The sequence below is a fragment of the Aptenodytes patagonicus genome, chromosome 1 (assembly GCF_965638725.1).
Source record: "Aptenodytes patagonicus chromosome 1, bAptPat1.pri.cur, whole genome shotgun sequence".
NCBI lineage: Eukaryota > Metazoa > Chordata > Aves > Sphenisciformes > Spheniscidae > Aptenodytes > Aptenodytes patagonicus.
The window spans coordinates 61611627-61626451 of NC_134949.1; the positions used below are offsets into that span (position 1 = coordinate 61611627).

Genomic DNA, 14825 nt, shown 5'->3' on the forward strand with positions numbered 1-14825 from the left:
TTTGTAAGACCTCTTAAAGGAAACTGCTATTTTTCCTGTTGTATAGATAGGAAACCCATACACAGACAGCTTAAGGTTTATATTCCTGTAATATACTATTAGATACCTAAAATTAGGAGTCCGGTCTGAGTCAGGCACTTCTACTCCTTCTAGAGGCATTGGAAAGAAACAAGAATCTCCAGGGGATTCCAGTGGCTTTTGGCCATGACCTTCTCTCTTCATTGACTAAAGAGGATGACACTGGATAGTTCTAGCTGCTAAAGCTATGTGGAAAGTACACAGGGATAAGCAACTTCTTTGTCAAAAAGACCAAGAGGCTATGGCAGGGCAATTAATTAAATCCAGGTCTTTCAACACATAGAAGATATTACCCTAATCATTGAAATGTTCTTCTTCCCATAAATCTACAGGGTGACAAATTAAGCCACAGCTACAAATGGAGAGTAGAACTTTCCAAAGGTGACAGAGGGGTTTAACTTGCCAAAATTAATGGGAGATGCAAGGAAGGTAGATCACTGAGGATCCCTCATTACAAGGGGCTGCCCTGAGCAGAGAGACTAGAGGCAATGTCTGTTCGCTTCTGTTCTGGCAAGTCAGTGCAGAGTGAGTGGAGCAAGACTCGGAATCTGCTTCTGTGCAGGTACTTGGAACATAAACGTACCAGAAATGACAGCTTTGTTTTTTGTCTTTGCCTTCTTCTCCCATCTCTCCCTCTTATTTAGACTGGTAAAATCCATTAATATCAGTGAATTTATTTAGTGTTAAACCAGGGTGAGAGAGAGAATCAAGACTGGGTTCACTGAAATACAATGTTGGCTTAGACAGACTAACTGGGGTAAAAGGCTCAGTATAAAAATCTCTTACTGAAACACCAAGTGTGTGCTTAGGAATCGGGTTCAGACACCCAGAGTTACATCATGAACCAGGCAGGCCTCTTTCAGAATGTATTAACTGGGGCCACCCCTCTCACAAATGACTTGTTTCAAATCGTGATGGAACTGAAAAACACTTTGCTCCTAGATAAGCCTCACTGGGTTAGATGAGGATAAAGAAATGTCCTAACATAGAAAACACCGAATCCAGTGGAAGAAAACGACAAAAGATGAATAAAAGAACAAACTCACCTGTGCTTCCTTCTCCTTTCATTGCCCTCATTAGCTCATTAGCTCTCTCCTGACAATGGAGTGATTCTAGCAGGTACAATACGTAGTCATCGAACATCAAGTGAATAAGGTGAAAAGACCCTGGTAATAAAGTGAACAAACAAAAAAGCCATTGACTGTCTCAATACACTCATTAAACCAATGATTTGACTGTCTCAATACACTCATTAAACCAATGATTACGGTATTCAGCACAAACAGTACTGAATAGGACTGCCTCCACATACCACTATCACTGAAGTATCTCTCTTACTCAAGGTAAGAAAGGTCAAAGTAAAACTGGGTACTAGCAAACTCTGTTCACTCCTGGATTTATACAGGCTTATACAACCAATTATTGTGGTTTAGGGTGCAAGGAGGCTGCCTAGCTGAGAGCTGGGGCTTGATGGAGTTTTCTTCTCCTACATTAGCACTGAACCATTTAGACAATTACACTACAGTGGAATTGTTTCCTTTTATCTAAAGGAATAGATACAAGTTTCTGTCAGAAGACAGAAAATCTTATACCTTAGATATAAGTTTCTGTCAGAAGTAGAATCCTGAATTGGCTGCCTTAGTGACACGTCCTGGTATGAATTTTCTGAACTACCTGTGTCATTGGACAAAGAAATGAGAGACTAATCAATAGGAAGGTAGAAACAATCTTCCAAATCTCCTGATGGTATATCTCCAGTGCATTGCCTGGAGTGGATGAGACATCCATTAACTGCCAAACATAGAGGCATTAGCAGAAATTGTGGATGTCTTAAATGGAAAGACTTGTGCCAAAGCTTTGCTCTGTCATACTTCTCCTTTCTACATTATCTTTTCCTGATTATCAGTTCGAATCATATCAGCAGCATAACATTTGGCCTGTTTCTGTGCTTACCTCTGAAGATACCATGGATACTATCTCTTAACTGCCATGACAGGCACGTGAAAAACTTAAGGGCTAAAGGACTTAAGGGAAGAGTACGCACAAAAGAAAATGCGGGGGATGAAGTCAAAAAAACACTTTGAAAATTAACAGTAAAAGGAGATTATATGGATAGCTATCTGCCACAAATCCTCAAGTAAGATTTGAATACGGATAGAGAACTTGCTAATGTTGTTAGGAGGAAGGACTGGGTGATGCTATGGACTAGAGTACTGGAAATGAAAAGCATGCTGTAAGAAGTTCTGCCCTTAGAGATTTATATCATCCTCTGATTTATATACTTCCTCTGTAGAAACAGAAGTATTAATACTATTGCACAAGGCACTGGTGAAACCTCACTTAGAACATTGCATATAACTGTAGTCACCCATGTTCAAGAAATATTAGTACAAGTTGAAACTGGTATGGAGAAGATTACCAGGAGGATGCGGGGAATGGAGAATAGATTTTAAATGACTAAAAATGCACGTCTGGCTTCATTTTGCAGAAAGGAAGTGAGTTGCTTCCCATAATTTATAAAGAAGGATACATGTCAGGGATGGTGAAGAAATGTTTGCCCTAGAGCACACATAGCCACAAAAATAGATGTGTAAGAAGAGACCATAGATGCATTTCAGGGGAAAATTAGAGGAGCAAAGCATCAGAGCCAAACATTGTGTAGTGTCCTCCTGAAAGGAATAACATTCATCTGCAGGGAAGACTGACAAGTATCAGATGGAGTTTGGTCAGTTTATGCAATAGACTTCATGACACAGAGTACCTGTAATAGCTCCAGACAGGATTTGATCATACATTTTTTTTTTTAAAGGCTCCTATGTTTGTTTAGACTTGCATGGAATATTTAAAACTTGTTCATATAAGTCATTAAATAACTCTGGCAACTGCAAATGCAGTCAGGTTAAAAAAATAGCCAGTCCAGCAGCTGGCTTAAACCAGAGAAAGATCACCAGCTGAGAGGGAAACAGAGATCAACTACTGCCAGACAAGAAAAAAATGCCTCATCTAGATGTGTTCCTTTCGAAATTCCATTACTACATTCTGAGGAAAAACACTTCCATGGGAAAAAGATGCAACAAGTTTCAAATTCAATCAAATTTCATAATGATTGGTTTCTTCACAGGAAGGTTAGGTTTATCTTGGGATACTAGCTTTTACCACAATAAAGCATAACTACCCCACTCCATCTTCTCTACTCAAACATACTGTTGAAGGGCAGAAGAAGCGGTTTGAAAGACCCTATATCCTTATACAATTCTAGCTGGCAATTCAGCTTTCAAAGCGAGTCTGAGCACATTCTTTTTCTTTGTGACCCGGATGGTCTTTGTGTTTCATTCTTTCACTCCACGCCTGCATGGCTTCTGTCGTCACTGATACGAGCAGAGCACACACACTGGGAGGTGAACATATGCCTTTGTGTTCTTGGGCCAGGCAACACAGAAAAAGGACATACGTGATTGCAACACCTCTGCTACGGGGAGGAAATCTTTGGCTGTTGGTGAACCTGAAGCATTCAGGTTTTTATTTGTTTCACGTATCTATACAAATCAAAATGTTCCCCAGCCTTGCAAGGGTAAATAGTGGAGATCTTCACTTGACTACTGCAGAGAGTTTGTTTTTAGAAATCTTTTGGGCTCAAAGTCTTGTTAAATAAAATCCTATTCAAGTTAGCAGTACAGTAAAGACAGCAGACCTGGCTGATCACCTTGTTACTGACCTAGGATCTCCCCAGTGGAAACCTAGATTATCAAGAATCTTCACAAAATGCTCGCTCTTCTTCTTACTACAGTTTTTCAGTAGAAAGTTTCTATTGACTTTAGTGCAGTTACTACTGATAAGTATTTCCAAGGTAAGAAAAACAGGCCTAAATGCTGGCAAACTTCATGTGGTGGTATAAAGCTCAGGATATTTAGTGTTTCCCAACAAACTCCTTGCTCAGCTTTAATTTAAAAAAAAAAAAAAAAAAAAAAAAAAAAAAAGGGGAAGTTGCTTCTAGTTTCATAAAAATGTTTGGAAGTGTGAACCCTAAACACTAAAATGCTAGCAAGCAAATGACAAAACACCAAGATTCGCTATTTTTAAAAAATGTATTTGTTTTTGGGGGGTCTAATGCTTTATTTTGAAGACTTGGGGTTGGCAATACTGAATGCAGCATTTAAAAACACTCCAGTGCCTTTGTCACTCTTTTGAATTTCTCTCTTCCTCTCCTATTATTTCTCCCACTGTGTATTTTTAAACTCTGTATAGAGTTTTTGAGCCCAGAATTTGCGTGAAAGACACTAGACAAACAAGTTGTTGGTACTGAATGAATGCAATATTTTTACATTTTTAAATGAGTCAAATGAAATGTAAGCTATAGAGTGAAACCAATATCAGGGCACACATTTCAGCTACACAGTGAATAGCTATTCAGCACGATGTACAATAATTTATTCTGTGTTTGCAAGCGCTACTGTTTTTCACGTGAAACTACTTGGTTCTTTCAAGTATATCTTTAAGTACTAAAACAGATCCAACTGTGGCTGGCAAACCATACACTTCTTTAGGAAGAGGTAAGAAGTCATGCAAGAGACTGTAGTTACAATACTATATAGCATTTGGCTCTAATTTTCAGGAGTTAACAGAAATCATAGCAATGATTACCCAACTAATGTACAGTAAGTATCAGCAGCTATTACCAGATACAGCAATTATGTGTAAGTAGCAAAACAACAGTGAGATTTCCAGATCTGGAGAAAATAATGGAGCTTCTATTACTAATTAGTTACTTTGTACACTGGATGCATTACCCAAACACTGCCACCAACTGTGCCTTTGATATGCATAGACAGGAAGGAGGGAGGGAGGCAGGCAGGCAGAGACAAAAAGGGAGAGGGAGAGGGAGTGAGCGAGAGAGGGAGGAGCTTTTTTCCTGCCAGGGGTTGTTTCAACCTGCCCATGCCACCATGCTTAGAAGCTTTGCAGAATCAAATCTCTGTGCTAGCCAGTCCGGTGCCAGGTATTCCAACTTCCTCCAATCAGATTTCTGTATCATATATTTCAAAGATAAGAATATACTGTCCTGTATATAGTAGATCCCATAACACATTATTTTACTTTTTAAAAAAAAAAAATTACACTGTGGGCATCTGAGTCTATGTATTGCTTGAAGTGGAAAAAATCATTAAAAATCAGCCCACTGAAACAGTTTCCAATGCAGTAAAAACACAAAACTTTTTATCTAAGTTAAGAACAAAGGTGTATAGATGTAATTTAGAATAGTAAATCAGTCTTTGCTTCTCTTTATAGAACTCGCTTAAATGCATACATTATTCCAAAAAGCTAGAAGGAACTGTGTTAAATTAAGCACAGAAGAGTTTCTGCCACCTAGTTCTGAGCTGTTTACATTCAGGGGTTATTCTTTTGGAACTTGCTCAACTCTAATTCATGAACAATGTGTCAAATGGCCTTGCAGTGAAAGAGTAGCGTCGTTAATACAACTTATTACAAATTTGTGTCTGTGGCTAAATAGCATTTGGTACATTTTGGGGGAAACAAGGCAGGGATAGCCCAGGCTTCTGCCTGATAGCATGAGGATATGGTTTGGGTATCATTCTCCCCTTTGGAAACCTGAAGGCTCAGATCTCCTCCTGCCTCCACTGGAGTTGCACCTGAGCAGGGAAAACTCCACCCTGTATAAATAAGGGTTAGACTAGGGACTGAACCAACGCTTGTCGCATCACCTCCCAGGAGAGAACCCACCTAGCAGGCTGCAGACCTCTGCAGCTCAACAAATGGTTACGTGGTTTGTACAAAGTGAAACAGTTTCAACAGAAAAGATGAGAAAACCCTCCCGCAGGACAAATCCTCTAGCCTTTTGGCTAGAAATCTTGCTCTGACAGTGATTAACACTGATTCAAGACTGCTGAGGCAGGCGACTGTGGTCTAAGCACCAAAATATGGCAGATGCAAAAGAATTCTCTTTGATTTTACCTTTTTTAAAAATAAAGAAAGATTTTGGAATTGATTAAAATCCCAAACTATCTCAGCTTCACACTGAGCATGATGAATTTTTTTTTTTTTTTTAAACTCTTGCTTTGGTTACCAAATTGAAAAGCAGTTATTGATCCAGTTCTAATTATAACACCACACACTCATGAAAAACACATCAGCTATGGCCAGTACATTCTTTCCCTGACTATGGTTACCTATAAACATATCAAATTCATGTTCAAAAGTGTGTGTCCATGGGAGAAGGAGAATCACGCATTTTGTATACGCAGATATTCTCAGTGAGCTAAAAAGACAAAAAAAAAAAAAGACAAAAACCTACAAATTTAGCTGAGCAGTTAAAGTTCTCAAAAATAAGAAATTCAGGACCCAAATTTATAACAGAGATAACAGGTAAGTTATTTTGGCAGATCTGATCTATTATACTATAGTAGGTCCCAAACTCAAACCAACGAATAATTCTCGATCTTCACATATTCTCGCCACATGGCACGTTCATAAATGTTTCTGTTAATAAGTAAAAAATCACAGCTGAGGATCACTCTACAGACCTTCCAGACAACCGGTGGTCTAATAACTGTTTGGGGAATCCCTGTTTGATTAAAGATGTTTTGGTGACTGATGCTTTGAAACAGAGTGTGCTTGATTAGGTTACAAACACATCCTGAACAGGAATAGAAATAATATTGTAATGTGCAACTCAGTAGCAATAATGTATCCTTAGGGATACTTTAATGTCAGCATTTCATGACTTGTAACAGTGTAACCTCAACAGGGCACTAATGCAGGATGTTTTTTCATTTGTTGGGTCCCGGTGTGTTTCACAGGTTGGGATTATGAGCGCAGAGAGAAGTGTAGCAACACAAAGTGCTAGAAAACAAAATTCAGCATTTATTCAACACTCGTGCAAAGGGATTTTTGAACACTGGGGGAAAGTATACTGTTAAGCAGTATCAGCTACTTTTATGCCCACAACAAAAGAAAAGCTGCAGTGACTCAAGGAGAGAATGAGTCCTAGAGGAGGAGGAAAATAGATGTGGCCAGGATACTGGTGCTGAAAACACAAGCTAGCAGGTGGAAATTGTGATTATCTTGGGGATGCTCACTATCCTGATGTCTAATGGTGACTCAGTAATACTTGTTGGGAAAACTCTTTACAATGAGAAGCCAATGAAAGTAGTTTCAGATTAAAATATAAATACAGATTATATTGTGCCTATCTCTGGTGGTATCTGAATTTATGCTATTAAATGGTTCTAAAAGCATAAAGGACATCAAAGCTCAGCTGGCAGAAAACCTTGCAGTTGTTCAATGCAAAGCCTTCATAAATTCATTATTAATCTTCTACTAACATATTCTGACAAATGTGCATTTATAAAAAACATCCCTCATGCAAAATCTGGTCCCAAGTGACTGTGAATGTTCACACTCATGACACAGCAGTCCATTTTCAATCATTCCTGCTTTTAACTGTTTTTAATCTGAACTGTTTGTATCCCAGGATTCAAGACAAAGCCCCTTTTGAAACTGTAGAAAAGAAACACGCTTTTTCATTCAAAAAGTAAAAGTCTATTTTTCCACCCTGACTGAATTCTAATAGAATGGAAGAGAATCTGTCCAGGATATCGAACACACTCATTTTGCAAAGACTAGTTTACAATGCTACGTCCTTTAAAAGCAGAGGTGGCAAAGCGGTTCACTGGAGAGCTTTTCGTCCACTTCAGTGCAAAGTCATCTCTCTCAGTGTAACACATGGTCAAAGTGGTTTGGGTAACTAGGCTCACTTTGCACTGAAGTGCATTAGGGAATCCTCCTGTAATCAACGCCTCCAGCTGACCTGTGACTGATAACTCCAGCTACTAGCTAACAACAAACAGAAAGAAGCAGTAATGTTTTCAGCTCCCCTGGCTAGATCTTGAAGACAGACATCTGTCTGAGCATTATTTCCAAATGTCAGAAGCCCCAACTCTTTTTTTAATAGAGCCCTGGACACGTGAAAACTGGTTATGGTTTCACTTAAACTGTACATTACAAGCCAGGATACAGATTTTTTTGACTGTGGCATGCAATTACTACAACAAAATGAAAGTACCAAAGCTGGGTGCACTGTGCAAAGTCATGTCCCGAATCACTCGAGTGCCAAAACAGGACCACATCAAGAGGAACTGCTGAGCTACTTTCTTCAAAGAGCCTTGTCTCTTGGCAGCTACCTGCAAGAAAACAGATATATCTGACATGGAGAAACTTTTATTTCTACTGCCCAATACAGCTGAACAATGCACATATCCGTCTTCTTTTTTTATACTGAAAAACTACTTACCATTATCTTCACATTAAAATACACACTAAAAATTTAAAAAAAACCCAACAACCTTACACAGAAAGCCACCTTGTAATTATATACAACCTTCAGAAAGAGGAAATCATAAAGTATTATTCAACACCAAGGCTGAATTTCCTTTATGAACGATGAAAGGACTGCCAAAAAATTGCTCTGATCTTCATCTTAACCTAAGTACTTACATATTCATTCTTGCTTCCTAGTCAAGGAAGTAATTTATAATCAAGAATGCTTGATCTACACTGACAATTTATACTAATATTTCAATTAAAATTTACTACTGAATATAATTTTTTTTTGTTCCTTCATGGTTTTATTTTTGTGAATTCACATAGTCATTTTACTAGCAAAAATACTTTCCAGAAAGCACACTTTAGGCATCAACTCTTCAAAAATTTATTTACTATAACCGTATGTGAGTTAAAGAATTAGGTTCATCCAATCAGCTAATAAAATTCATGTCAAGTTCTTAATGAAAATTGACAGTTATGTTCTGAATTTCAAATTGCATTCCACTGCCTAAAAGAAAAGTTCCCCAAAAAAATACATTTCCAGTAATCTGGGGAAGTATCTGTTGTTTTCTGTATGGATCTTTTGCATCAGAGAGAGAGGCAGCATACTCTTTATATTTTTTTTTTACTTCTTAGCTCTAACAACAGGAATGAAGGGTTGAAATCCTAATAGAACATCCTAATACAAAGTATAGTTAGTGACAGAAGTGAAAATAGTCATATAGTTTCATACTCTACATAAAATTATGGTGATGCTTAATCACTTCTGAAAATATTTTTTGAAGATTTGTTAGTAGGTTTCTGCACGCATGTAAAATAAGATAAAATACAAGTTCTTGGTATCCCAAATCAGCTCAAAAGGCAACATAAATGTGTCCTTGACTGAATGGTAATGCAGACTTTCATCCTTACATTTGAATGTCTATAAATGAATTAGCTAGCTTAAATATCCTAGCCAGACTAGATTATGCTTTTTATTTGCACTATGTAGTTAGAATGACTCTGAACTCATCTCTCCATACCCCTGAAGTATTGATTTGATTGGAAACCTCAACCCTGTTCCATTCTTGAATATCATCTTTTGGGATAGACTAGACAAGAGCAGAATAAAGCAGAATCCTGAATGTGAGCAGTTCTTGTACTGAGCATGAAAACTGGTGAGATTTTACCCGCTGCTGCTTTACTCCTGCTTATTACCAATGCCTGGCTTTTTTTTTTTTTTCCCTCTATTTTTGCTAAAAATCTATGACCTAAATAGAGCTCATAAAGCACATTAGTGACTCAGGTCCTTACTCCTGCTTACCAACCTTTACAACACATCGGTCCACCATGGAATCCAGCCACTCAATGTACGACTCAATGGGGGACTGCTCCTCCAGAAGGTGATCAAACTCCTGATATACTGGCAGACAAAGAAAAAATAGCCCACCTCAGTACTTGGATTCCATTTTGAACAAAAGAGAAACAAATCACAAAAAGCTGCCAATAACATCACAAATTTGCCATGGTTTTTATAATAGATTGCTTAGTTATAAAAAACATATCTTTCTTGGTGCTGACCCAATAAGTTTGCCTGATCTCTTATCTTGTTTCTACTGGAAGTGATGGAGTCATTGGAAGGGGTATTTTAATGTGAGCAAGTCAGGACCTATTGTTTAAAATTAATTTTTTGATTTAAGTTTCAGCTGTCTGGTGTGCCCGGAAGTGAAACGTTTATGGTGTTCTCTACGAAGAGTGCGAAGCTAGGCCTTGACCCTGGTGATGAAAAAGGGTCATGCATGAAATTGATTTAGAAATGCATAAAGAATCTTCTAAGCACCAAGTGGATGAGTGTTGTTGATAGGGCTCTCATCTGTATAATGCTTTAGTTGCAAAAACATGATTTAACTGCTGCAAATCATCTATTTGCAATGCCAGACACACACACAAAGAATTTCCATAAACTTCTGCTTCTTCAAAACAAATTGCTACCATGTATAAATGCTATACTGAATTTATCAAGAAGAGTTTCCAAAAGCAACCTGAATACTTTCTAAACTCTCCCAAATACACATATTCATATTTTAATACAGAAAGTAAAAACAATCAAGTCATTCGACTGCAGCTCTTAAAACTGCAAGTCTGTAGTTTATTTAATGAGAATCAATGACTGGAACACAAAGAATCACGCACTTTGACACCTTAAGAAACTGTTCTTCAATTCAGCTGAAATAAAAGGCCCAGTAAGTCAAGAAGAAAGATACTTTCTACCTGCTGTGTTACAGGATGATCTCAGTGTGCTATGCATTTCCATTTATGCTTAATTATAAATAACAGGAGGAAGGAATTTCCCACCATAGGAAAGATAGTGAGGGAGGTGGAGGAGACAAAGCTTAGAGATGGTAGCTAGAGAAGTGAGCCAGAGAGGCTATCCGAGAGTAATGCAAAGAACAAGCTCCCTGGTCTCTAAGTTGGATCAGCAAGATGAGCAGGAATGCATTTTCCTCACACCTGACTTTAACTTTGTTTAACTTAGTCTTGCAAAGGCTGGATGGTCAGAAACATTAGTTGAGGAATAAGGGAAATAATAATGTTTGGGCCACCCTTATCTTGTTTCATTGAATAGGCAACCTCTCTTTATTCAGAACAGGATCACAGAGAAATCTAAATGTTGTCTCCTTACCTGAGCATTTGGCTGGACAAAAACTGCCTGATACAACAGATGAAGTAATTCATATGCTGTGCAAAGAGGGGAGCAAGAGTGGAAAAAGAAATCAGTTGCCTGCTTTGCTGCTGGAGCAATGCAACTGTGTACAATGACCTAATTGAGAAAAGTAACTGTTTAGCCTTTAGTGACTGTTAAAAATACCTCAACAGGATCTGAGAAAGTGGGAATAAAGAAGAAACCGTGTCAGAGACAGCTACCATAGCAGAGCAGGAAAGGGCTTCTCTTATACCCAGTGATTTTTCTCTGTTTTTCTCTAAGCTTGCTTATAGGCTTATAAACATTTTTCGTTTCAGTTACAGTGGCTGGAAATTGTACTTTCTTGGTTATTAATACCAAGAATGTGAAAGCAGGCCTTAATACCATGTCATACGAGTCATATAGAGTGTGATCTTTGAAAAGATCTTTGGCCAAGTAGAATAAACATCAAAGATGGGAGGGGGGGGGGGGAGCGGGAAATCTAAGTTCTAGAATAATCTTTACACATATCTGCATATGTCAGTGGAATCCCATCTCATGATGAACATTTATATTAGGTTACTGTTTCTGGGTAATTGCTTATTGGACTATATGGGCCTTAAATATGGAAAAACATGTATTCAAATCCATTAGCATTCAGAAAAATTCCATTTGATTTGATTACACTTAAGTTTGTATTTAAACAGTTAGCACATAAACGAAAAGCTTTCCTAAGCAGTAAGGATTTTCTGAATGAGAGCCAAAACTGTTGCTGCTACTAAGGATTATAACTTCGAGAACTCTTTCTTTTTTGGACAGTGAGAGGATGTTGGGTAGATATTGAAAACATAACAGATGACAGAAGGATGCACCCAGCTTCTGGACTCCAGTCTCACTATATGCTACCTCCCCTGCTGCCATGTCAAGTTTCTATCTCCTCAAAAGGGAAGAAGGACATGTCAGGAAATGAATCAAGGGTTAAGAAGGAGAGGAAAGAGTACCAAGCACCTCTCACTGGAAAACAGAGCTAACAGAGAATGCAAGGACCATCCCTAAACTGGGGAGAAGACTTCTTAACACGTGGGACGAGTGCCAAAGTCAGCCTTGCAGGGTCTAGTGTGCATGTGAAGGTGTCACCCCTCCTCTTCCCAGCCACTCACTGGAAGTTAGCCCACTAGCAAACCTACCCTTGCAGGGCTCCCACAAGTGGTTGCCCAGGTTGCTCCCCATTAAGGCTGGTTCTGGATAAAAGATGACTGGTCCTCCTCAGGAGAGAGATGGCAATACAACAGGTGGGTTCACAGGGAACTGAGGTTATGAATGATGCTAAAGACAAAGCTGATCACCTCTGGTGCCTCAGAGAGACAAACTCAGTGTGCTTAGGATTACACCTAAGCTTACAACCATGCACACTTGCTGGACAATGCAAGTCATTGTATATTTGCAAAAGATCTTTGACTCTAAAACCAATTTGCCAACATCTCCAAAGTCTCTTTTCAGTTCGCGCCCTTCACTATACTAGGCAGAATCTAAATTAGCCAATGACCTTGCTTGGTATGGGACTTCTACTTACTCATAAAAGTTCAGGGTAAAAGCTTACCCCATCGAATTATCTTGTTTATGAAAACACTGTGTAAAATGGAGATTTTTATAAATAAAAGTTTACAAGGGACTCAAATACACAGTCACTTTGGTGTCAAAGCCATTCAAAAGACAACTCTCCTGCAATTCTACAGCAAGAGAGACTGGACTTTATCAGATTCAGTCATTATCTCATAGATTTTGTTTGCTCAAGGTCATAAAAAAAAATCCTCCTGAATTTGGGTGCAAGTTTTGTGCCATTGGCTGTTCTGGATACTAGAAAGAAACTTGTTAATGGAAGAGTGCCCAGATCTATGCCTCAAAACATAAGACCTTGACAGGGCTTCGCCTTACATTTTGATAAACGTCTCTATACTTATCTTAAGCCTCCAAGCAAACCAATGGCTGCAAAAACAGTGTTACTTTCGCCGAGCTTTGTTTCCAGCAGGAAACCAAGTTCACCTGGCTTTATTTGAGGGTTTTGCTCTTACATTGTATGATGAGCTTTCTGTGTTCCTCCCGTGAGTCCTCCATAGTATAGAGGGTTTGTTTGGTAATACTATTCAGATCCACATTCCTCCAGTCCTCCAGCATTTGAAATGTGATGTCTGCACTGTGGATCACCGTTCTTGATGCCTGTAATCCAATCCAATCTATTCATTAGTTCATGGTTTATTAGGTTAAAAAATAGGCTTTATCCCCTTTTATGCTTCCTTAGCTAGGCTCACTAAGTTGATTCTTCTCATGGACCCCCACTCACCAGCTTGTCTTATGGACATTACAGGGCCATCTAACCACAGAGAACTCCCAAGTCATTTTGCCTACTTTAATCAACTGCAGGTATTTTGCTTGCATCCACCACAAACCCCGATGAGCAATCCTAATCTGGTGGTGCTGTTGCTAGACTCCTCAATCTCTAACAAACAGCTCTGTCAGTTTTCTTGACCAGCTTCAGTTCAAAGCCAAAAAGCAACAAGAAAAAACAAGCCAAAACCAAACAAACCCCACTGAGGTTTGCAACCTCCCTTCTCCCAAACTATGAAGACTCTCATTCTTCCCTCACCCACATGAAAAGGTTAAAGATCATTTGCCTCTGCATCAGATCTGCTTCTTGGCTGGTTGAGACAGGGGTCTGCTGTTGATAATGGGAGGATGGGCTGAGAGGAAAGGAAGTGACACAAGGTCATGGTCACATAACAGATCTCTGTAAGTTAAGCAGAGATGATAACCCACACTAAGGTTATCAGCTTCCCCAAAGAAATGATGCATTTGAAGAGTCCTTCATGCAAGTAAACTGTTTGATCCCAGGTCTGATATAGAAGGTTGTGGTCTCTGTATTTTGATTTCCTCTGAATCCCTATGGACCTCCAAAGTTCAGTGATAATCCACAGTGTTTGGGGAAAGGTAGCACTGGCATCTCTGCCTCCACCACTAAAATAATGGAGGAAGAAATCTACAAAGAAGTCCTTGCAGGAGTGTTTTTTTTTTCCCCAGATCTTCTTCCTGTGAGTTTCACCACTCACAGGGTTAACCTGGGGTGTTGGCTACACCTTCCAAAAGCAGAGCTTTTGGTGTGACAGGGAAAACAAGCAGTCTGCTCCAATATATGCGTGAAACATCAATGAATTCAATGCATCCTCCTCCTTTTCATACTACACGGAATTTGGCCTCATGAATTTTTGATAGGTAATTGTGATCTAAACTAACTGGTGAAAAACAAAAACTTCAGAGTAGTTTTTATATTAACTTGCTATGGTTGCAAGAATATTTCTATTTAAAACCCCAGTGGTTTAACCATTTTGTTTTTTACTAATTTGCATTTGATTTATAATACACAATCAGACTTTGAATTTTTTGTCAGGCATATAGAAATTTTTCTTGCTTTGCAATAGGCCTGATACAAACCACTCTGAAATCAAAGGAATGCCTCTCATTTATTTCATGGAAATGAACAATCTCTTCAAATCAAATAAAAATTTTGTTTCATAAAAGTTCCCTGCTGAATTTAATGATCAGGGGTTGCCAGTTGTCTAGAAAAGCATTTTTTGCTGATTACTTTTTGATTTTGTAAAGATGGTCACAATAAATATTGGAGACAAACTGCTAACGTGATCTCTTCCTCTTTGGGTAAAGTCCAGCCTGCCAATTCACAAAATTATTTCAA

At 38.6% G+C, this 14825-nt stretch overlaps 1 protein-coding gene across 1 annotated transcript in view; it reads right to left on the minus strand.

The window, feature by feature from the left end:
• Positions 1 to 14825, minus strand: part of RFX4 (regulatory factor X4) — a 99489-nt gene that overhangs the window by 25461 nt on the left and 59203 nt on the right. The window contains exons 11-14 of the mRNA XM_076339142.1: positions 13153 to 13297; positions 9726 to 9820; positions 8159 to 8276; positions 1125 to 1244 (exon numbers count right to left, since the gene is read on the minus strand). Of these exons, the coding sequence (XP_076195257.1) occupies positions 1125 to 1244; positions 8159 to 8276; positions 9726 to 9820; positions 13153 to 13297 (478 nt within the window). The remainder of the gene's footprint in view (positions 1 to 1124; positions 1245 to 8158; positions 8277 to 9725; positions 9821 to 13152; positions 13298 to 14825) is intronic.